The 24,905-nt window shown below is 39.1% G+C and overlaps 1 protein-coding gene across 1 annotated transcript in view; it reads right to left on the bottom strand.

Moving 5' to 3' along the window:
- The window catches only part of HYDIN (HYDIN axonemal central pair apparatus protein), a 6,673,197-nt gene that overhangs the window by 3,955,075 nt on the left and 2,693,217 nt on the right, over window positions 1-24,905 (bottom strand). The window contains exons 27-28 of the mRNA XM_044079523.1: window positions 17,033-17,173; window positions 16,767-16,944 (exon numbers count right to left, since the gene is read on the bottom strand). Of these exons, the coding sequence (XP_043935458.1) occupies window positions 16,767-16,944; window positions 17,033-17,173 (319 nt within the window). The remainder of the gene's footprint in view (window positions 1-16,766; window positions 16,945-17,032; window positions 17,174-24,905) is intronic.

Below are 24,905 nucleotides of genomic sequence, written 5' to 3'. Positions count from 1 at the left end.
GTGTTACTTTGCCAGCTTCCTCGAGTGAATTCGAGCCCCCAGTTACCTATTCTCTGTACCCTTAAATTGTAGTCATCCCTAAAAACAGAATCTCCTTTCTCCATTCCCATGTCTGCTTAGTTCTTAGTATACTTTCTTCTATTTTATGAATGTAGTATTATCAATGACCACTGTTATTCTTCTTTTTAAGGATCTGCATCCAAAATCCCATTCTTTCTTCATTTGACAGTAACAAATTTTCTTCTGAATGAAAAGCACACTCATCTGTAAAATTAACAATACAAATAAAGCTGACAAACTGTTAAAGTACATATTAGAGGAGAAATTATCAGTGACAATTTTCTTCAACATTATCTAAAATTTTACCTGCTGTCATGCAAATTTTTAAATCAGTCAGTTTTAGGAAGTATTTTTGTAGAAGTAGCATATCCTAATGGTAGATGTTTGACTAGAGGACTGTGTAGTAGCATATAGCTCTACAGGATGTACCCTGTCAAAGACTGGGAATTCAGCCAGTATATGAATGCTTCTAGGCACCATATATATGCATGATACATCTGAGGAAGCTTGAGGGTGTGCTGGTATAAAATCAGATGTATGGGTGCCAAAAGTTGGAGCATTCATGGCTCTAAAAATGGGAGGCTGAGATATAAAAGCAACCTAACCAGGTTGTCAATTTGGATATTTTTATGCTAGAACAAACGTGGGACACGGAAAAGGGAATCAAAAGGAATCCCACAATGGCCTCAACAAATCAAAAAAGGAAGAAAAAAATAAATAAACAAGATAAGGATGATGAGGTGGGGTTCTAGTATTGTAACAGTGATCTATTTGGGCACCTACTGTTAAGGTAAGTTATTTATGCAACTATAGTATGTTCATCATTAGATCACTGTTGTAGTAGCATACAGCCATATGGGATGTTTGCCAAAGCCTAAACAGCCAAGTAGAAGGGCTGAGTAGCCACCAAAGAACTCAGCTAGCAAATCCTGCCCTGGCTCTGGGAAACTGTCACTCATGTAGTATTTGGTGAAGGTATGTACAAATAAGTAGCAGCCTCAAACAGATCCAGAGTCCACCCCTTTCCAACAAGCCTTATAAGTAGCTCTGGAAGAGTGAGCAGTCTTAGGAGAGAGGGCTTACCGTGATGTGAGTAACAAAAATGAATGGAATAGGATAACCATTTGAAAACTGCCTGTATTGACATTGGTTGTTCCTTTTCCTTTCCAGCAAAAGAAATATAGCTGATCTGAAGCTCTAGTCTTTTGTTTTGTCACAGTAGTATCTGAGCTGTCTGTGGACATCCAGAACATGCAGGATTATCTCTCTCTCTCTCTCTCTCTCCCTCTCTCGTTTTTAGGTTGTGAAAGAAAACACAAGAAGATGAATTCATTGGTTCAAAGTAAACTCTTGAGACAACTTTTTGCATGAAGAAAGGATTTGTCCTTAAAGTTAACTTGTCTCTGAAATATGAGGAAGGGTTGGTTTACCATCAAACCCTGCAATTCAGATACTTGCTTAACCGATCTCAGAGGAGTTAAGTAAAACAATATTCCAAGTCAAATATTTTAAATCAGCCTGATGAGCAGGTTCAAATGGAGGTAAACTGAGCTCATCCAAACACAGTTAACATCCCAGGAAGAGCCACCAGTTTTCTTTGTGGACAGATATGCAAAATCCCTTTCAGAAATGGTTTAACATGGCATTAGAAATACAGGGGTATCTAAAGACAGCAGAAATAAATCAAAGATGTTTGTGTCTTTCAGCTTTTCCCGGTTAGGGGTCGCCACAGTGGAACTCCGGTCCGCTAATGTTTGGTAGTGGATTTGTACGTACCGGGTTACCAGCCCTGACGCACAACCTTCAACGAAGGCATGCCCCATTCACGTATGCCTCCACACAGAAGACAATGTAGCTCAGAATCAAATGGGACAACGTCTTACTGTGAGGGGACAACGCTACCGCAGCACCACCTCCGCAGTAGAAATAAATCAAAGATTAATTTTTATAAAAGAATGCAATAGGTCTGAACTGAGCAATTCACACAGATAATGGAGAACCAGTAATACTTCTGTCTTGTTTGGGTCCTGGTTCTTCTTGTGACACCAACTAGAAAATCTCTTCCATTTGGTTTGGCTAAATAGGATTTTCGAGCAGCAGGTTTTCAAAGCTTCTTTAATACCTGCTGTACCTCTTCAGAAAAATTGTGTAAAAGAAGGATCAAAATTCTGTCAGCCAAGCAAGCAAATAAAGATTCTGCAGGGTGAGGTGGATCAGGCATCCCCTGTCCTGTGTGAGTAAATCCATCCTGTGGAGTTGGTTGTGGAAATTCCCCTTGGCCATTTTCATGAAAAGGGAAAAGGAATGTTGTATGGGCCAAAAGGGAATTAACAAGATGATTTAAAGAGTGTCATTTTAAATCTTTATAAGAACACTGATTATCAGAGGAAAGGGTGGAAAGACATATAGGTACCTTTCCATCCATGTCAAGGAAAAGGCATCTGCCTACCAGGCTTTTCTGGAAGGTGTCCTGGAGCACAATTTCTTGTACTGTATGTGTTGTGACTTTTGTCAAACATCTATCTGAGGATTACCCACACGTGGATCATCTTTTGGCAGACCCTGGGGTGTAAATTCCAATTCAAGGGTATGTCCTGGATTTGCTCAGTGAGTTTACCAAAGTATTCTGCTTCCATGATATGCAAGTAGTCTGATCTAATAAAATGTACTGAGTTGCAAGTTCACAGTCTAACATGACTAGTCTGCAAAGGGAATTTAATCTGCCCCCCTTGATTATTCATACACCACATCACTGTAGTGTTGTCCATTAATTAAAAAATGGTTCTAGAGGCCAGAAATGATTTAAAGTCTTTATTGCATTTATTATGGCTATCATTTCTTTCATTTTGTTTGTTTTCTCTTGACACGAAGGACTCCAAATCCCTATACTTTGATTCTCTTGGATGTTGCCCCTCAGGCAAAGTTTGAAGCATCTGTGGTCACAGACTGCAATGGGGCTGCAGGGGAAACTGGAAGATCTAGCTAGATTCAATAAGGTTTCGTCTGCACTTGAATTTGGAGATACAGAGGGTGCTGATGCAGAATCCATACTAATTTTCAATACCACTGTATTTTGCTCATGTATAATCTGGCTATAGGAATCAACAGAAGAGTGAAAGCTAGGTATTCCAAAATGCTGAGATACTTCTTTGCAGTAGTCACTGCTTGATAAGAAAAAACTGCCTGTGATAAAAAAAAAACATATTTTCTGGTGGAAGATAAGCCATCATTAGAGATGTGTATGGCCAGCAACTTAAACATGGGATTTTTGTGAGAAGAAGTAAGAAACAACTTCTCTAGACTGAGGTGAAAAACAATTTTTGAAACAGATTTTTTGACAAATATCAAAGATTCTTGACCAATTTGAAGAGGTAGCAAAAATAAGGCAGCTGTCTAAATATGGAAAAATGTGACTGCATTGCAGCCTGGAAAAAGCAATTACTGGTGTAAGGCACTTTGTCACTATCCTTGCAGCCATGGAAAGATCAAAGGGTAAATAAAAGCTCTTCTTACTAGGTTCAGCCTATCATCCTCTTCTCAGTAATCAAGCCCCTTTTCTTAAGAACAAATAACCTTCTCCTTCTAGATACTATTACTTACATCTTTTTGAATTTTATTAATGTAAATACTTTTGTACTAATAAATTGTATATAATCAGCTGCCTTCTCTTCTATATACTATGTATTGAAACTGCATTTGAATTATACTACTTATACCTGCTTATTTTGCTCTATGTTTTGAACTTCTAACCTCTTTGATTAGTCTCACTAATGTAACTCCATTGTACCTTGTTTTCATTAATTTTGTATATATGATTTTGTTATTGTTTTCATCAGAGCTTATCTCCCCGGGCCTCTACTGAAAATGGACATGTATCCAGTTAGACTAGCTCGGTCAACAAATGTAAAATAAAATAAAATAAATAAAATGTGAACCAGAAACAGAAAACCTTAACAAGTATCTGAAGGTTCTGTAAACCTGCATGTGATAACAGTCTTTCAGGTCATAAAAAATGGGAAGAATCAGAAGAAAATGGTATTGAAGAATGAGCATTTTGAATTTTGGAACTTTACTGTAAAATTTTCAGAAAGACAAGGCCAATACAATTCTCCAGGTCCCATCTTTTTGGGCAGTAGAACTATTCTTGAATAAAATTCCTGTCTTTTTTGAGAATTTGGCACTGAAATGAAGACACCTTGAGATAACATGTCAGAAACGATGGGAGGAAAGAGATTGGCTTGATTTTCTGGATAAGGAAGAACTCCCACATTAAAAGGGAAAGATTTTGACTTCCAAGATGGCTGTACACTGATCAACTGTTTAATTTCAACTCTACCAGTGTGAAAAAAGAAACTGAGAAAAAAAGAGAGTGATATCATCAGGCTGAATAAAATTATGGCAAGTAAGTATACTGCTTAAATGCCAGGAAATAAAAACAAATAGTGAACCAAAAAAGGTGAAAAGATTACAAAGGAGGAAATAAAGTTTATCCAACAAAAAGTGAGCTAACAACTAGAGAGGGACTCTGCTTCTCATTCTTCTGACAATAAGGCTCATACAGAATCTTTGGCAGTGAAACATTTTTCAAAGTTCCAAATGAACATTTTATTTATTTATTTATTTCACATTTGTTAACCAGGAAAGTCCTACTTGGAATAAGCCAATTTTCAGCGGAGACCCAGGGAGAAATGCTCCAGACGCATGTCGTTGTAACACTGGAGGAAACCAGAGCACTCAAAGAAAACCCACACAAACACAGGGAGGACATGCAGACTTTGCACAGATGGTACCCTAGCTGAGAACCTATTGCTGTGAGGCGACAACATTAACCACTGCACCATCCAACTACCTGCCAAAAGTGGGATGCTTGAGAAACAAAAAAACATAAGAGCTGACTTGAAGAATCAGAAGTATCTTAGATTTGAACAAAGGTCTGGTTTTGGGAGCTGGAGATAAACAGGAAGAAGAATGGGAAAACTGAACTTAGTGTATAAATGGGAGACTATAAAGCATCAACCACATTTGTGAAATATGGCTTTGCAAAAAAAGTAATTAAAAAGACTAAACTTTTATTGACTTTGTTAAACTTCTGGGTGGGCTGTAAAGCATATATACCTCTTCATGTCATTAATGTTTAGAAAGGCACTAAAAGGGGAAAAAAGCATCTTCAAGCAACAGTTTTTGTTCTTGTTAGTATTTGTATAAAACATTTCATGATTTAAACTGCACATTATGTACAGTAAAGCAATCTTCTGTAGTGTGCAGTCAGGATTTTTTTTAAATGTGGAGGATTTTTTTAGTGACTGTTGCATGTGTTAAAGATATTAAAGTAAACACGTACTTTTTAGCTGAAAGAAATATAGGCTTTACAGTATAACAATAGTTGAAAAGCTGGACAAAAGGGAGTTTAATGTAAATATCCTGTGATCTTGGGCTGCTGGGGTGGGGGTGGGGGGGTAAACATGCACTGATTATATTATATGTAGAAATAAGATATATTCTCATATTTTTACAAGTGTGAAGGTGTAGATTAATGCCCTTGATTCAAGTTATGGACAAGAGTTTTTTTGTCAGCAACTAGGCTTGAAAAATAAGACAAAATGATGAAAGTAATGAAAATTTCAGGTTTCTTACATTTATAAAGATGGCAGATTCCCCCCCCCCCAGCAAATGTTCAGCAGAAGTTAAGTTTGCAGCTGAAGACAGTTGTACATTCTGTTCTGAGTCAAAATTTACAAAGATTCATTGCTGGCTACTTTTACATGGAGACAGGCTGTCTGCAGGTGCAAGCAATTAATCTTGAGATTTTTGAATATTCTCTACTAAGGGAACAGCAAAATTTAAAGACAGAATGGCAAGCAGATCAGTGAAAAACAAAGTCTGAAATTACGAGATGTGAAGAAGAGATAGCCACCCTAGCAGCCTTACTACTTTAATTTATTTAACTTTAAATTCAGTTTTATTTAAAGATAGCCAGTGGGCTTTTCTTGGAGCTAAAAGTTAACATTTTATAAACCACACATTGTTTTTCACATCTGGGAGGGGAACAGAGATAAGGCAATCAGTGAAGGTGGGAATACAGGCTGTAACATGCGCTTTAGCATGTTTAATCTTAATTTCAGGTGAGATAATGCCTGTTGGTGTAGCTGCTGATTTGGGTAATTGTTCCTATCTACAGGGTTAAACAATTTTTTGAAGATGTACACAGTTTTGCATGTTTGTTGTAAGTTAATATGGGGATGAGGGTGTTCTGAAAATTTTTTTGAGTATTTTTATCAAAACAAAAAGTCTTGAAAATGTGACACAGGTTCAAATGGAGATGAAATGAAACAACTGTATAAAAGATCAGCCTGACAAACATCAGTGTGTGCATGTAAAACACAAGTTGAAAGTACACAATCAAAAATCAAAAACAAAACTTCCATGTACAATAGGTAGGAACAATATGAAATCCATATTATCCTGAAATACAAATGACCTTACAGGTATAGGCAAAAAGGAAAGTACTGAATTATATTAAGAAGTGCAGAGTGCAAATAGCAATGCTGTAGGAAATAAATGAGCATGTGAATTTGATAAAGAATGAACCTCAGGATGGATATTCATTAGAATATCAGAGACAAAGAAAAAAAAAATAGTAACTATACTAATTGCTAGAGGGGATCCAACGATGATAGAAGATAAAAAAGAAAATAATGGTACATTTGTGTTAGTAAGGGGCTATTGGCAAGAGAATGGAACTTGATTGCAATAGTAAGGATGCATCAAGGGAAGGGAGGGTATATTTTTGAGGACATTTATGAAAATATTTGGTATGGAAGACATGAATTTAGCAGAAGGAACTTGGACAGACATTATATATTATTCCCCAAGGTGCAATAACTGCACCAGACTAGACCGAAATTATATTTCATAGGAACATGTGCATTTAATTAACACACGTCCAATAACTATTTTAGGTCACACAGCAATACAAAACTAAGATAAAAATGGAGTGTAATGAAGTTAAAATGAGACACTAGCACTTCCCCATCTATCTGTTATAGAGAGATGAATTTAAGGAAGGGATAGTGGAAATTATTTGACAGTCATTACAAAAGACAGACAAACATTTCTTCAGATGTTGTAGATATTGAATGGGATAAGATGAAAATGGGGATTGAAAATAAGGTAGAAATAAAAGACAGAGATATGGTTAAGAAGTAATAAACATTACTTAAAGGGGCTAACAAAGGTTAACCTATTGCAGAATAAGGGGAATCTCACAGAACAGGAAGTGATGCAAATGAAGAGTGCTGAAGAGGAAATAAGGGAAGATCTGAATAATTTATATAAGTTATAGATTGCTGTTAAACAGCTATTTTTTGATAATATCTTTAGAGCATAAATTGCCAAAAACAATTGCTAGAAAATGAAAATCATCATCTAAATCAACTGTATTTGAAATATTGATTGTTATAAAAAAAGATAAAAGACTGGAACTGAAAGTAACTGGAAGACAGATACTTCAAAAAGGGAAGGAGCAAATTGCATAGAAATAAATATAAACTTTGGGAACAATACCTGCAGAATAAAGTTCAGAGGAAGAGTGTGGTTAAAGGGAAGGCAGGAATTCAGCAATTTATGTTATGCTGAACTGATGATAGTTACAAAGGAAAAAGATATGTGGTGTAAAATGTATGCAAATGGAAAAATGTTAATATGCTTGGTTTTTTTTTTTGGCTTTATTTGTTGTTAATGCTTGACTATATTGTAAGTAATATTTAAAAAATGTGTTTAAAAAAGGGAAGAATTTCCACTGCCACTTGTAAATGGTCTCGATAAATTCCAGCATCCAGGAGAATGTTGTGATATATTTCCATACAGGGAGATAGAAGGATTGCCTACAATTTAGAGGGTGATCAGGATATGGTGGGAAAGGGGGGGGTTCTGTACAAGGGTCTCAGACTGGAATATAATTGCTGTTATACTAAGGAATGGGAGATTAACTTGGATGAGCACCCTCCTCCCCACCATCATACATCATTTATTTTCAAAACTTCAGCTGAAGAGATACCAAATTGCACTTCTTTGTATAAGGGTGTATTAAGAATCTGTGCCTTGGCATCTGCAGATTCTGTGATCTAAGCCATGCATATCGGGGAATGACTATACTGCAGCTGTGCAACTGTATCTTGTAAACAACCTAAAGAATACTTTATAATACTTAAAAAAAACAGAAGAGATCATGCTGAGTACTGTCAGCAAATGATTCAAGCAAATACTTTGTCATGTAAGCCTAATAGTTCTCGCAGCAAGGGTAAAGGAAGTATAAACCTTCTTGTCAGACCTGTCAAAAGCTCTTCCATTCTTATCAGAAGGCACATGATTACTGGCAATTAGATGTTTACAACTAGCATCCTTGGTTAAGGAAAACACAAAATGATCACCATAGGAATATGAAAAAAGAACTTACAAGTCTGTGTCACTTTACATACCCTATCAAGCTTCCTATGTGAGGGGACTGACTGCCAGGTGAAGTTAATGCTGCATTGAGTGCACCCTCTAAGGCACCTGTTAACAGTAAGGATGGCTTAAGGATGTCTACATGTGAAAAACAAAACATTATTTATGGGCATCAGAAATCTCTTTTTCTTCCCACTGGAACAGGTTTTTAATTCTCTCAGTGGTGTCCAAGAATGAAATTTCCTTAAGACTCTAACCCTAAAAAATCAGATGAAGACACTTGAGAGCCATAGTCCAGACCAGTCTATTCAATGTCAGATTGGGAGTCACTACCAGGATGAGGAGGAGGACGCCTTGTTTATTTAAATGTGAAGGCCTTAAAAGACCTTTATCAAAGAAATAGCATTCCTCTTTAAATTCTCTTAAAGATGGTATTGTATGAGGAAAAAAAGAAGTTATGTACTCACTGTAACGTTTCATCTGTATTGTTGATTTTTCATCTCTCCTCACATGTGAGTTTGGATCTGAGACCTTGGATCTGACACAGCCATTAGCAAGCTCTTGGTAACCAAAAAGCTCTTGGGTACTTCCCCCTTTCACACAATGCATCTGTCCTCATTAGCTCAGATCTTGTTTGCTATAATTATAGTAGTAGGAAGAAAAGGATTAGTATTTAACACAGAAAGACACCATAACTCATTACAGCCAAGTGCTCCTCCAGGTGTTTCTGCAGTCAACTCCTACTGCACCTCTACGCATTAAATATTACTTTTTAATACTTGCATTAATAATACCAAAACCGTGCTACATAAATGGTATCAGAATATTTTATCTTAAAGTACACAGGATGGCAAACACAATTGTATTGATATTTGATCTCTATCAATGAGTGTTTGTTAGAACTGTAAGGTGATAACTTAATTTTTTTAAAGGCTCAAACTACACTCACTGGAGATTAAAGGTACACATTAAAAAGAGCAGTACTGGAGAGAATGAGTTGCGTGAAGCAATTTCTGGTGTCTAATGAAATTTAATCTTGCCATAGAAATTATCCTCCCATTCAACCAGGCATCTAAGGATGGGAGTAGGACGGTGGGATTGTGAGGAGAGATGAAAAATCGACAATACAGCTGGAACATTAAGGTGAGTACATAACTTCTTGATCTGATATTGTCAATTTTTCATCTTCTGCTCACATGTGGGACAGAGTCCACAGCTACCTTTATCCAGGGTGGACTCACCACAGCATTCCTCAGAACCATTGCACCAAAGGAAGCCCTTCCCCTGCAGACCAAATCTAATTTGTAATGAGTAATAAAGGTATGATGGTTTGCCCACATGGCTGCTGTGCAGATATCATCCAAGGAAGCACTGGTCTGGAAGACCGCAGATGTGGCCACTGCTCTAGTAGAATGAACCCGAATGGAGTTATTAGGCTTCATGTCCTCTGAAGAATAAATGGAGGAGATACAACTAGAAAGCCACTTGGATAAGGTAACTTTGGTAACTGACAGGCCTTTCCTAGGCCCTGTGAATGCAACAAACAACCAATTTGTCCTCCAAAGCTTTTTGGCTCTCTGTAAATAGAAACATAACTGCCTATGAACATCCAACAGATGCAGTATATATTCCCCTTTGTTAATATAATTAGGAAAGAAAATAGGCAAATGTATAGTCTAATTAAGATTTGTTTGAGGAACAACTTTAGGGAAAAAATGAGGGTTTGGTACACAATGAGACTTTGTCCTTATGGAAAATTGTATACGGAGGTTCAGAAGACAGAGCTTGAAGCTCTGAAATCCATCTTGTTGATATGATAGCTACCACAAAGAGAGCCTTCCGGGAAAGAAACTTTATGTCACAAGTTGCTGTAGGTTCGAATGTTGGCTGTGTAATGAAACACAGAATCAGGTTTAAACCCAAGGGGGGAGAGACCTCCTTGTAAGCAGGTTTTAACAACAAGGCCCCTTTAAGAAGGCTTTGCAAAGTTTGTGGGAGTTCAAGGATAAACTGTCAAACCCAGTATGGAAATTTGAAATGGCTGATAACTGTACTTTAATGGTAAATGCCGCTGCCCCATTATTGAAAAGATGGGCTAGGAATTCCAAAATGGAATGAACAGAGGCTGTGATGGGATCCATGTTGTGTTGTTGTGAGTCATTTATATTGGATGTGACAACAGGTCTGGAGAGGGATCCAGAATTCAGGGCTCCTTCTGTAGGTGAGGCCACAGGAAGGGAAACCAGATTTGTCAGGGACAATGAGGATCACTGTCCTCTTCAACCTTTTGGTTTTCTGAAGAAACTTGGGAATCAATGGAATGGGGCAAAGGCAAACAGGAGTCCGGGGGGGAGGGCAATAGTGTATCAGAGCATCCCTTGGGGTTCTCCCCTGTGGGGAAATTAGGGTGAAGTAGCTACTGAGGCAAAAATATTTCAGCAAGGCTGGTCCCATGTGTGGAAATTACTGTCCACTACATTCTGGTTGAGGGACCACTCGTGTGGCATGAGAATATCTCTGCTCAGCTTGTCCGCAATGATGTTGGATATTCCCGGAATATGCGTTCCTACTAAAAAGCGACTGGATGAGATCACCCACTGCCACACTCTGAATGCTTCCCAACAGAGAGGGTATGATCTGGTTCCTCCTTGCTTGTTTATGTACCATACCACTGACATGTTGTCAGACTGAATCTCTACCGGTCCTAGGGGGAGGGCAGACTGAAATGCCTGCAATACCAACAGCACTGCCTTTGTCTCTAAGACAATTATGTGGAGCTTGGCCTCATCTGCAGACCAGATACCTTGAACAGTCTTCCCTAGATAATGCCCCCCCCACCCCCACCCTATCTTGGAAGCATCCATGGTCACTGTAGCCTGAGGTTGAGGAGGAGTAAAGTGATGGCCTTGTGTAACCTGTTGAGAAAGAATCTACCATGAGAGATCATTTTTGCATGTGTCATTAAGAGGATCTGATAGGACATTTGCTTGATGCATTATTGACCACAGCAAGGCTAGAAGCCATTGCAAAATTCACATGTGTAACCTAGCCAGTGGGACTAACACAAGTGCAGCAGTCATGGAATCTAAAGCCTGAAGAACATGAGGGGCAGGTACTCTTTTTGTTTCTGATCAACCTTGCGGTCTGCCTCTTGACTGTCAATACTCTGAAAGGGGGAAGTTTGGCAATCATCAGGTTTGTGTCTAGCAGAGCTCCTATGAACTCTATTGTTTGAGTGGTTTCCAGATGAGATTTGTGGTGATTTATTGTTATGTCTAGCTATGAACAAAGTTGAAGAATAGAGTCTCTTGTGTATACTAGTAGATGCCTGGTCCAGGCAGACATGAGCCAGTCATCTAAGCATGAAAACACTCAGGATACTTGTCATCTCAAGTGAGCCGCAACCACTGCCATACATTTGGTGAACACTCTGGTGGCAGTAGTGAGACCAAAAGGCAGCCCTCTGAACTAGTAATGACTGACTCCCAGCTGGAAGAGTAGGTATATTCTGGAGCATCTGTCCATTTTTATGTGGTAGTATGCATCTTGAAGATCTACAGGGCACATCCAATCATCCTTTTCCAGGAAAGGAAGTATGGGCTGAATTGCGACCATTCAGAAAATGCTGCAATGGACTGATCTGTTCAATTTGCTGTGATCCAGAATTGATCTCTAGTCTCCTGTTTTCTTTGGAACTAACAAGAACCTTGAGTAAGTTTTGAATCCTCTCTGGTCTGGGGAGACCTGTTGGATGACTCTTTTTTTTTTTTTTTTTTTTTTTTTGCAGATTCAGAACTTGTGAAACTGCTTGATATGTCTGACTGGGTGGAATGTCTGGGATTTTGTTGTTGGGAAGAGCTTGTTGGGAAAAGGTAATTTGGTAACCCCTGGATTTTATCCTCTACACCCATACAACGGAAATTATCTTCTGCCAGGCTCTCCAATGCAGGGATAGATGACCCCCGATTGCCTACAGAGGTGGACAATCAGACCTCCTTTTAGGAGCACTGAAAAGGTTTCCCGAAGAATGGTTCCCAGGAACCTTGGCTCTGTAGGCCTCCTCTGCCGTGAGGGCTATGGCCTCCATTGTTGTTTCCCCCGCTGCCTCTGGAGGAAAACTCGCCAAGTGTCCTGGTAAGACCCTTGAGATTTTTTGAACAACATTTTCCTGCTACCTCTCTGACCACTGTGTTAAGGTCTCTGAGAAGCTGAAAAATGTATGCCCACAGCAGAAAGGGTTTTACCATCCTTCTCAAACCTAGCTAGCGTATCCTTGACTTGGGGCCCAATAAGATATGCCATCAAAAGGAGCATTGACCAACGAAGATTTAAAAGGTTCCACAAAATCACAAAGATGCATCCAGGCATGCTTCCTTGTGGAAATGCCAGACCCTGCCACTCTGCTCGGTCCTTCAGCAGCATGGCAATGAGACTCATGGAAGAGATGGCAACTGAATGTAGGGTGGCTAACTGGGAAGCTACCTTTTCTTTGACTCCCTCAGCTTCTGCTCCTTGAAGGGTATCTGAGAGCTCTTTGATCAGATCCATTTGTAACTTGGTAAAATGAGATAAATAATTCAGCGATTGCAGAGCAAAGGTTGCTGAAGAGAAGACATACTTCCCACAGCTATCCATCACCCTAGAATCCTTATTTGGAGGATGGGTAGTTGAACTCTCCTCAGAAAGTTCTTTCTTGGTTGCTGCTGCCATGACCACAGCATCTACTGCAACCCCTTTAGTCCAGAAAGCCTTATCAGAAGCAGTAGTTGTGATCTTATTTGGTCTCTGGGGAACTGGCTCGATGGAATCTGGGGTCTCCCACACCCGCTGTGAGATTAATTCTATAAGCTCATCGGTGGTTGAGCCACCCAGGAGGTAGATGGGTGGGAATTGAAGGCAGCCAGGTACACCGACTCCTCAGGTGAGATGTTGCTGGACTTCCAGTCACACGTCTGCTTAAGAATGTCTAGAATCTCCCCAAAGGAAATATCCTTGGCAAGTGACCATGGGGATCCCTCACCTTCATCGAGGTTGGTGTCTTCAGTGGCTGACTCCTCTGTGGAGTCTAGATGTTTCCTCTTGCATAGCCTCTTCCGAGAAACCTCCTCAGTAGGATAGCCTGGGGAGGTATCACAAGAGTCAGGGGTACCATGACAGGTATCCTGGAGCCTTGGTCCCCCCATCCCTGTGGAATGAGATGGGATGAAGAAGAGTGATGGGTATCTGTCTGGGATAATGGATTCAAAGGGGTGAGAAAATTTGCTGGTGCAGGAGCAACCATAGCCCTCTCCAAAGGCTGACTGCTTCTGGAAGGAAGAGGACTCCGGACCCAAGAAGCCATGCTTTCAGGGCAGAGACCCCCCCAGTCCAGAAGACAACTCACTGAGGGTCAAAGCCAGAACCGAGTTCACTTTTCCTGAATACCCAAGGGCCATCGACAGCTCCAATGATCTGAGAGTCGACTGGACCCAAGATCTGTGAAGTTCACTTTAGCTCTAGGAGCTCTCTGGCTCAAACAAAAGTTGACAAGCTCCAAACTGAAGTCTGGCATGAGGAAGATAACATCCTAGGATCTGAACACAAAGTCACCAGGTGTATTGGATCAGTGGGCTCTGAAACTTGCCTAGAAGTCAGAGGAGAAGGAAGTGGGGGAGTGGATGATTTAGACAGACTTGGAGCAGAAGGGGCTGAGGTTGAAGTGGACCTAGTGGTACCTTGCACACATAAGATCTTCTGCAACATGCATTCCACTTCTTCTTCTTCTGTAATACTCCTGGTCAAATGGGAGGACATAGCAAACAGAGATCTCAGCCTCTGTAAAAAGGGGGGATGGTACCCTCAAAGGTACCGGGTCATATAATAGAATGTGTACCAAGACCATGGCAAGGTCAATATAGGCTTGAAAGGGCAAAACATCAGATCTGACCTCAATGGATCTGCTCCATCCTTGCCAGATGAGGTCAGAGCCGAAGAAGCTGGATCTGATGAAAAAGTGGTTGGAGCAGACGGCTCCGATCGGGTTCGAGACTCCCAAGATGAGGGAGAATTTGTTTTCTTGGATTTTAGCTCCAAAAAAACAGTTGGTGCTGACAAAGGTTGTTTCATGGCCTTGTTAAAGACTTGGAGGACAAGGACAAAGCAGGGCTGGAAAGAGCTGATTTAGTTTTAGAGGTGGAAGTTGCTCGAGAAATGGCTTCATCAAAGGCTGAAGACAACATCCCTCTTAAAATAAGTTTGTTCCTTTGGTCTATTAAGGCTCAATTATTGAAGGAGTGACATATAGCACAGGCCTCCTGTAAATGCAAAGGCCCAAGACAGTACGAGTCGCTAAACGGGATATTATGCACTTCATGAAGCCCGCTTTTTTTCTTGTTTCTCTGTCATAACAGAGGAGAAATGGCACAGCACACACACACACACACACACACACACACACACACACACACACACACACACACACACACACACACACACACACACATGACAAAGGAACAGTAGAAGAAAGTTTTTTTTTTGTTTTTTTTTAAACAGAGGGAAAAGTAAGGCAACAGCTAGGAAAAGGACAGAAAATAATTATATTGTTGGATTCTACAAGAATATGAAAGAATTTAAGGAAATTTGAAGAAAATTACAACCTGACCTATGTGGAATGACCACGTCTTTGCACAGGGGCAAACAAGATCTGAGGTAATGCAGACAGATGCATTGTGGGTAAGCGAGAGGTACGCAAGAGCTTTTTGGTAGCCACAAGTTTGTTAATGGCCAAGTCAGATCTGTGGGCACGGATCAGAACCCACATGTGAGGAGAAGAGGACAACTGACAATATCAGATCACTTTTTATTTATTTTTTTTTAAGGCGTGTCTAAACAAGAGTACAAATTATACTAGCTGTACAAACTTCAGTACAGGAGCTTGGTACCTCTTCGCTCAACAGCACTTGTGAGATTTTATCAGTTCCTTTGGATATCACAATACATTGTACTCTCTTTTCAGATATAGGTGGACGCCCAGCCAGACAGGATACCCTAGACTCTTAACTATAAGTGGCATACCTAGGAGTGGCACCACAGGAGTTGGAAGGAAACAGATGGCCCAAGGAGTCATAAAGAGCCAAAGCGGAGTTATCCATTCCATGCAGGGTGGGGGGTGAAGGAGAAGCCACTTCTGGCACCTATTTAACCATCTTTTTCTTTGGACATGGTGGGAGATTGTCTGCAGTACCAGAGTCAATAATTGATTTTGTAAGGACCTTAAGCTTTTGGTTTTCAAGGTAAATATTAAGGGAAATGAGACTGCTTCTAAATGTTTTTGGCATATAAGATAAACAAATACTACATAACCTAACATTGTGTGACTCCCCTAAAAAAATAAGCAAGCTGTGTGGGAATCTTTATAATGAATTTGTCATCCACACAAACACTTTCCTTTTCTACTAAACATAAGCTATAATTAGTAACAACGTTCTCAGAAAAACAGAAGGGAAGTCACCAAAAGTGGTACTTATTTGCCCAAAAGATCTTACAAGCTGACCACTGAAGATGCAGCAGAGACAGAGTCTAACTGAAATATCCACAGGCAAAAAAAGTTCTAAATTTTCGTGCTCTTACATCTGATTTTATACCAACATGCTCTTGAGCTTCCATGGACATACAATGCATATTGTAGGTACCTAAAAGTTCATATTGTAGGTACCTAAAAGTTTTTGGATACTTACTGGATGTCTGATCCTTGGCAGGACATATGCTGCTGCAACTGTGATCTAATGATGAACATATATTAATGTGCATACAAAAATATGGGAGCCTGTCAACAGATCAATCACAGTCTATCAACAGACAGAATTACAACTGGCTAACTGTGGAAGGTAGAAGTATGTCAGTGAAGAATGCCAAATAATTGTGTTATATCAAATGTTTCATTAGTCAGGAAAACTGTGCATGTGTGACGGCACAATGGTCAGTGTAAGTGTTATGTAAGGGGATTTATGTCCTAATCTGTTAGACTACTGGTAAGTTTGTAGCATGCATGTGTGTGTATGTCTTATTTAGTGGTGGTGGTAAGGAATACATGATTTTAATGTAATGTGAATGTCTGGCATTAGAGATAAATTCAGAGGTTAGCACATAAGAAAGGTCATACAGGGGGATGCGCTATGCATCTCGTTTATGAATCCTGGCCTATAACTCTCAGCTGCAGTCATTCTCCAACCTAAAGCCACTAAAACTCTTTTCAAAGGCTATTAACAGATTACATTTCTTACCTTTAATGTTTCTAGGAAGGTCCAAGGTGATTCTTGGGAAAATACCTTCTCCCATGAGACTGATTATGTCTGGCTCAAAGTGAGACACCTGTATCTCAAAGGTCTTGTGAAAAGCTTCAGGTACACCAGGCAAGTAAAACACTTTCAAAGTATACTGCTCATGTGCTTTGATGAAGCCCTGTTAAACACATGAACATAGACATTTATTAGGATTTAAGTAAATAATCAGGACCTGAACAGTTTAACTAGATAGATCAACTACTTACAGAAGGAGGCACCACAAATGGAACTCCAGGTTGTGGGCCATTCGGACTTTGATCCTGATGTGTATTTAGCACACTGAAGTTGAAGCCAACTTGTCCCTTATTGGCCAGAGTGATCTCTGCCTCAGTAACATGATCAAATAGCTGAAGAAAATCAAAATGTTGTAATTAGAGTTGTATGCCTCTTGCTACATATGTGAACATTACAACATGTCACATCTTATGAAATATGTTTTCACTGCAACTCAGACAAAAAATACACCATCACACAAACTGAAGCAGAGGTGCTTTCACTGAAGTACTTTGACCATCCTCCCCAAGCCTATTGTCTATTTTAATTTTAGTTATAACTTTAACTGCTAGTTATTTTTGTGAGTTTTATCACTTTTGAATTTCTTTCCTCTGTATGTATATGTATATGTATATATATATATATATATATATATATATAGAGTTCCCCTTCAGAAGTTCGAACGGCCATATGCTCGACCTTCTGAATGGGGATTAGCATACAGCGCAGAATGAGAGATTTCCCTTTCTGCGCTGTAGTGCGATCTTGGAGTTAGAATAAATAAGTAGCGGGGGTGGGGGGGGGTGCAGGGTGGCTTGCCCCTCCTGCAGAAACACTGTTTTGGGTTTTCTTGTTTTTTTTTTCTTTTTTCTTTCCCTTTCAGAAGGTCGAGCTTCTGAAATTTGAGCATATGGCTTCGGCCATATGTGTTTCGAGATTTCAGCCATTCGACCTTCTGAAGGGGAACTATATATATATATATATATATATATATATATATATATATACACACACACACACACACACACACACACACACACACACACACACACACACACACACACACATACATATACATGCTTTTATAAAATGTACCCTCATATTGTGTATGCATCTTGGGAAAAGTAAATAATGTGTTAGGACTTAGGCTATTCTAAGGCAAAAATGCATTTTATCCATTTGATTGATTTATTCATGATCTATTTACCTGCTTTATCCAGACTGTGTGTGAAATGGTGGCCTATGCCAGGATTCAGTGGGCACAAGGCAGAGAGAAATTAATCCCAGATAGGAAACTAGGCTATCACAGAATGGACAGACACACACACAAACACACAAACAAGAGGCAATGCAGAAGATTGAATATTCACCTACAGGGAGTTTTTAAAGATGTGAGAGGAAACACACTAAAACTTCACGTGAACACTGGGAGAATGTAGAGTCCGTACAGATGTTCTTCCAGCTTAGAATCTAACTGGAGAAGCAAATCCTGTGAAAAAGCACCAGTAAATACTACACCATCCTGCCACTATTATTTGTTTACTATTCTGAACAAATGTATTATCACACAATAATTTTTGTTACTAAAATTACATGGATGTTTGGAGTTTGTCACACTGTAATAGAAGGCATACTTATGTGAGGCTCTTATCACACAAGTACATCTTATAATCGCACAGATGTAAATATCTATTATACAACAACCCTCCATTAAATATTCAAAAATGTGCATGCTGATTGGTCAGCGTGCACATTGTAAATCAGAGTTATAGTAATGGAAAAAGGTCCGGTCGCCCGGACTTTTTCCATTACTATAACTCTTTTTTTTTTTTTACAGCAACGGAGAACGCAAGATTTCCGTTGCTTCACAATTCTCCGTTGCTTTTTTTAAAGCTGTCTCATTATGGTAAACTCATTTAACATAGCAAAACAGTTTTTAAAAAGCAACGGACATCTTGCTTTCTCCGTTGCTTTTTTCAAAACTGTCTCGCTATGTTAAATGGGTTTAACACAGCGAGACAGCTTTAAAAAAGCAACAGATATTCTCCGTTGCTTTTTTTAAAGCTGTCTCGCTATGTTAAACTCATTTAACACAGCGAAACAGTTTTTAAAAAGCAATGGAGATCTTGCTTTCTCCGTTGCTTTTGCCCACAGCTCTGATGTACTGCGTAGGCATGTGCATGCGCAGTACATCAGAACTGCCGCAGAATACCAGAAAGCTGCGGAAGGGCAGCAAGGAGGCATTATACAATGCCATTATTTAAGAAAAGTAATTATTTTTTTCTTAAATAATGTCATTGTATAATAGCAATAACCCACTTCTGGGTGTAGGTAATGCTGGATTTACCCACGGTTGGCTTTGTTTGGCCACTCGGGCTTCGCCCTCGTGACCAAACCACACCAACCGTGGGTAAATCCAGCATTACCCACACCCAGGCATGGGTTATTGCTATAATATAGCCTTACTTACTTCCCAGAACTACAGCAGTCAGCCCCTCTTTAATGTTTGCACTTGAGCATTTTGAAACACAAAATTCCTACATTCAATATACAACACTTTTTTTTATGTGCTCTTATCTGAAATAAGAAATCATTGAACCTATAATCATATCTCTAAAAAAAAATTGGAAACTACAACACAAAGAAATTCCATAAGCAAAACACACATCAAGACATCTGCATATTCATATATGTGTATAGAAGGGAGAGAAAAGAATAAGATACTCGAAATAAAACAAATAGTGTAAACAGAACAAATAAAGGCAATGAAATATGAATAAGGAAAACAACAGAAACCAAAAATAAAAAGGAATTGGAAAAAGAAGTATTTTTTTAGAAGACACTTTAGCTTTTTTTTAATCCTTAGGTGAAAGTAGCAACAGGGCAATGCACTCCACAAAAGTGTATAAGAAGAAAGGGAGTGGATAGAAATAAATCTGAAAGTATAGAAGGATTTTTCTTTTCTTTTTTTTTTTGTTAGACTGGCACTTGTTTACTGTATATGAATGCTGGAGTTACCTATTTATTCCCCATCTAGAGAGAGAAAGTAATTTTTTTTTACAAGATCTTACCATACAAGTAAATGATTATATCACTGTTGCAGTATTCACTACTTATGGTAAGTATTTGCCAAGGATACTGTACATCTGGACAGCATACCAAAGCCTGGGCATCTTCTCAGACGGTATGTCCAATGTATGTCCTAATCATAAAAATGTGAAATGGTACCTAAAGAATGTGCAAGCCTGAAAACCTGGACTTTCTTGAAAGGGTCCAAAAGGGTAGAGGCAAAAGGTAGAGTTTTGCCTGTTAACTTAGACAGGGAGAAATGGTAAACAAGAGTCCTTCTCAAATGGAAAAAAAGGAGAAATGAGTATAAAATAATGTAAAAGAGAAGGGGGGAGGGAGGGCATTCATACTGTAACACTAATCAGACATCAAATGTTATGATGAGATGATGTACAAGTGTGCTATGGCCTTCAGTGATCACTGATGTAGTATTCACTACTTATGGGTAGATTCCTAAAGCCTTTATGGTGTCTGGGAGGTAGAAAACAGAGAGGAGCTGGAGTCCAGTAATTCTTGCAGGATAGAGCTACTTAAACTAGGCCTAGAGCTGGGATTTGGTCAAGTCCACAAATTCTATGCAGGGTCTAAACAAGGATTTTTTTATAATAATTTATGGATGTTTGAACCTTGTAAAACCTGTCAGGTTTCTTATGTGCTGACAGTTGTGATTCTAGTTTTAAAGCAGCAGTGGCAAAAGTATCCTACAAGACTTCTATAACTGCTAGAATAGCAAAAAGTTTGGGAATACCCCCACATATAGCAAATTGTCGTACATTTTCTGAATGTCAGAAACCTGTTTACTTTCCCACAGGAGCTGCTGTATCATCTCTAATAAGGTGTCTGCAAAAGAAAGTTCCTCTAAAGAGGAGTCTGGGGATATATCATTTATCATCTTCTGATTCAAAACCAACAGTGAATGAATCTGAGAGAAATGTCCAAAGGAATCTACCAGTATTCAGAATCTTCCTCTTCAAAAGGATGTGTTTCTATCCCTCTTGAAAGGGGAGGAAGTGGTAGAAGATGTAGAGGAAAACTGATGAAGATTTAAGGACATAATTGACTCAAAATCCCATGGGAGATATCAAAGCGTTCCTTCTGAAGGTCCAAGACAATACAAGAAGAAGAGGAATGCCCTGTCTTCTGCTTCTTTGGAGCATCTTCTTATACAATAAGGAGGAGGATCCAACCTCTAATGTACCTCAATCAGGGTAACTGGTACTACTACTTTTTGGCCAAAATCTGAGGAATGCTCTCTGGTCCCCTCATCTGAAAAGGATATCTGACTGGTTAAGTAGGATGTGCTGTGTCTTGTAGGCCTCCAATGGGGTTGCAACAGTAGGATTAGCAGACAACACTGGGCAGTCTGAGGGCTCACTAAGTGCCTGACAGGACAACATAAGCTTTGTGCTTTGACTTTTTGAGCTTCTTCTTTGAATGCAGTAGGACATCCAAGTGGGAAGATTCACATGCAATCCTTATCTCACGTGAGCTCTTTAAGTCTCAGATTCTTTTTTTTTTTTTTAACGTTCTCTTTATTAATTTTAAGAAAAATAACTTACAAACATTTCTCAATATCTAAACATAAGTACAAACTACACATTAAAACAACTATGTACAAATCTCATCTATATCTTATTGAATAAAACTCATACAATTTCAATAATATCATGTCAGAATATGATCCAGTAAAGATTTCCAAAAATCCTTCTGTAAGGGTTGCTGCTTCATGGAATACCACAAATATTTGTGTGCAAGTAATTGCTTTCTGGCTACTTGCTTAAAACCATCCCATGACAGTGTAGTTCTATTTTTCCAATTTAATGTGATGTAGTATTTTATTAGCATAAAAATGGGTATTAGAAGATGTATATGCTTCTTTCTAATTCCTGGTGGGGGAATATGTACGAGAGCAAATTTCCATGATAAAGTTGTTTTTTCATATCCCATTTTTTCTAATATAACCCTTAGGGCACACCAAAGCTTGTATGAGCATTTGCAGCTCCAAAATATGTGAATGATATCTGCCTCTTGTGAAGGGCAGAATTGGCAGTTTACTGGTATATCGCGGTACAACTTACTTAGAATTTGGGGTGTATAATATGCATTGTTTAGTATCATAAGTTTTGTATATCTTAGTTTTTGAAGGGGAAAAATTTGGAGAACTTCTGAATAGCCTGGGCAATTTTGGTGGATGTAATCGTAGAATCCTGTTTGTTCCAGTAGCTAGAATGAATAGCTTCTTTGTTGCATTTCATAGAAATGATAACTTTATATACATTCGAGATAATTTTTTTTTTCCGTTGCAACAAATCCCATATGGTTTTACATGTAGATATATCTGTATCTGAAATATTACTACCATCCCAAAATTTACAACACATCTCCTTTAATTGTCTTAAAATATTTAAGTCTCAGATTCTCAAAAAACATTTTGAGTAACTATCAAAAACTCCTTAATTTAGACACAAAGGTCTAACACTTGTTATAATAATGAGTGGATCCTAAGCAGTAACTCTGTATGGTATCTGCCTCACACAGTCACATTTACCCCTTACAGTTGATGAGAAAAATACCAAAATTTAGGAAAAGAATAAAGGAAAGAGGAAGATTTCTCCTACAGGGAAACTTATCTGCCCAATGCAAGAAAAACTGGCCCATGCTATATGGCTAAGTGACCAAAGTAAAATCTCACTGCTTGGGCTGGCACCAAGAAAGTTTTGAGGATTTTCACACCTGTAATCCCTCATATACCACTTCACAACCTCATGCTTAGAATATGTGCTGCACATACATTGTGAGAGGAAGCTGCCCAAGCTCTGATATGCTGGTGGGACGTATGGCATATTTGGCAGGATAATTCCAATAGGTAGTGAATAATGGAACAGTTACCAGTGAAGGATCGGTCTTTGGGCCTCTACTGTTTGGGATACAGCTTTCTGAGGTGCAAGCCAAAACCAGTGGTCTGTGACCAACCAAGTTTGCAGATAAATGCAAACTGGGCGCTGTCTTAAATTCCCCTAGTGATGTGAACATCCTCCAAGAGTGCCTTTCCCAAACTAATGACTGGTGCCAAAAGCATGGCCTCAAATTGAATGCCAAAACAATTCACCATTATCCCCTTTGGGGAAAATGTCATTCCCACTAATTATGACATTAATAACAATGTCCTACGCATGCAATCAGTCGTGAGCAACTTGGGCCCCCAGGTTGATAGCAACCAGACTTTTGACCAACACGTTGTCTCCGTTGTATGGAAGGCTTTCTACATGGCCCACCTCATAAATAATGGTAATTCATCCAGGAACAAGGAGGTCATAACATCCCTGTACTCCCCCCCCCCCCGTCAGATCCATTATCGAGTACTATGCCCCCTTCGGCATGTACCTTGCCAAGCACATGCAGCAGTTGGAGAGACCACAGAGGTTCTGGGTCTCAAACATCTATCCTATACAGATAGGTTAAAAGCCCTGTCCCTCTACTCAGTCTCATACACACTTCTCAGAGGTGAACTGTGTCTGGCATACAAGGCCATTTCAGACCCAGCCTTGATGGAGTTGCTGCATATCCGTAAGACAAACTCCACTCATGCAACCCACATGCAAGGCATTAACCTGGTCTTTGACATTAATAGAACCTGTTGGCGGGATAGATTTGTGTTCCAAAGACTCCCCCATCTGTGGAATAGACTCCCTCTCCATGTCAAGCACCTCTCTAGCCCTCTTTAAGAAGAAACTGGATGACTGGATGGGAAACAGAAAATGCACCCCTGGGATCCCACCTATGTCCCTGCTGGACAGGGAAAACAGGTACTGACTTTGAGGAAACATGGGCAGAATTCTTGGCTAGGCTTATAATGGCCTTCGGGTCAATAGCCTAGTATAATCCTATGAACTTACAAGGAGATCATATACTGCATATTACACAATCAAATATTATATCTAATTGTTCACCCCTATGGTAGTTCTCCTCACTTCTAAACACTGACCATACTACCTTTATATTTGGCCTAAAAACTGGAATCTACAAGAGGGGATATGTCCCCAGCTTCCTAAAATATGTCAGAGAATATTACTATTACCACATGCATTTCTCTCACAGCAGACTCCCACAAGATCCTTAACAGTTCACATATAATAGCTCAAAATAGCTTTAATACTATCTATGATGTCCTTTATTGTTGAATTTAAAATATGAGAAATCTAAAAAATGTATTTGTGGAAGTGTAAAGTCAATAACTAAGTGAAGTACAATGAATACTATACTGAAATAACTCTAAGCATAAAAACAAACTTCCAATGAAACACAGAAGGTATTTACATTTTTTATATCAGTCAGGTCTAAAAAAATAAATATCAAGGCAGTAAGTTGACTTTCAGTAAGTGTCATAGCATTGGGTGAAGGGAGCACTAATTTCACCCCTCAACTTAAAGGGAGGAGCTGAAAATTTCAATAGATACATTCTCACTGGCATAGGACACATTTGCCTCCTGGAGTAATTCCCACACTGAATGCATCCCAACACTTTGCTGGCTGCTCTTGCTGCTCTCTCTCTCTGTGCCTGATGGACACAAACCCATTTGATTCTCATGCAGACATCCTGTTCAGCTACATTTGCTCCAATTTTTTAATTCCATTTTTATTTTAATCTCTCACTTTATACATGATCGTGCCCAAAATGCATAACCTTGCAGTTATCTGTACTGAACCTCAGCTACCACATCTCTTCTTCTTTTAGAGGATTTTCATGACCTTTTCCAGGCTTTTCTCCTATCCAGATCTGCAGTCCCAATTTCTGTACAGCTATAAACAAACTCTGTCACTCTTCCAACATATCAGAAATGAACATGTTGAAAAGACGGGACGCTGCACAGGCCCTTGCAGCAACACGGTAGTCAACATCTTGATCCCCTGATAGCCTCCCACTAACTTGCCAACCCTTTAAATTATTCCTTTATAATTATTACTCTACACAATTTTTTTACATTTTGGCCTTACTTTTGACCTTTCAAATTACTG

The sequence above is a fragment of the Protopterus annectens genome, chromosome 8.part0 (assembly GCF_019279795.1).
Source record: "Protopterus annectens isolate FY-2018-M chromosome 8.part0, PAN1.0, whole genome shotgun sequence".
Classification (NCBI taxonomy): domain Eukaryota; kingdom Metazoa; phylum Chordata; order Ceratodontiformes; family Protopteridae; genus Protopterus; species Protopterus annectens.
The sequence above is the reverse complement of the archived record's forward strand: the minus strand, read 5'-3'. Positions and strand labels throughout refer to the sequence as shown.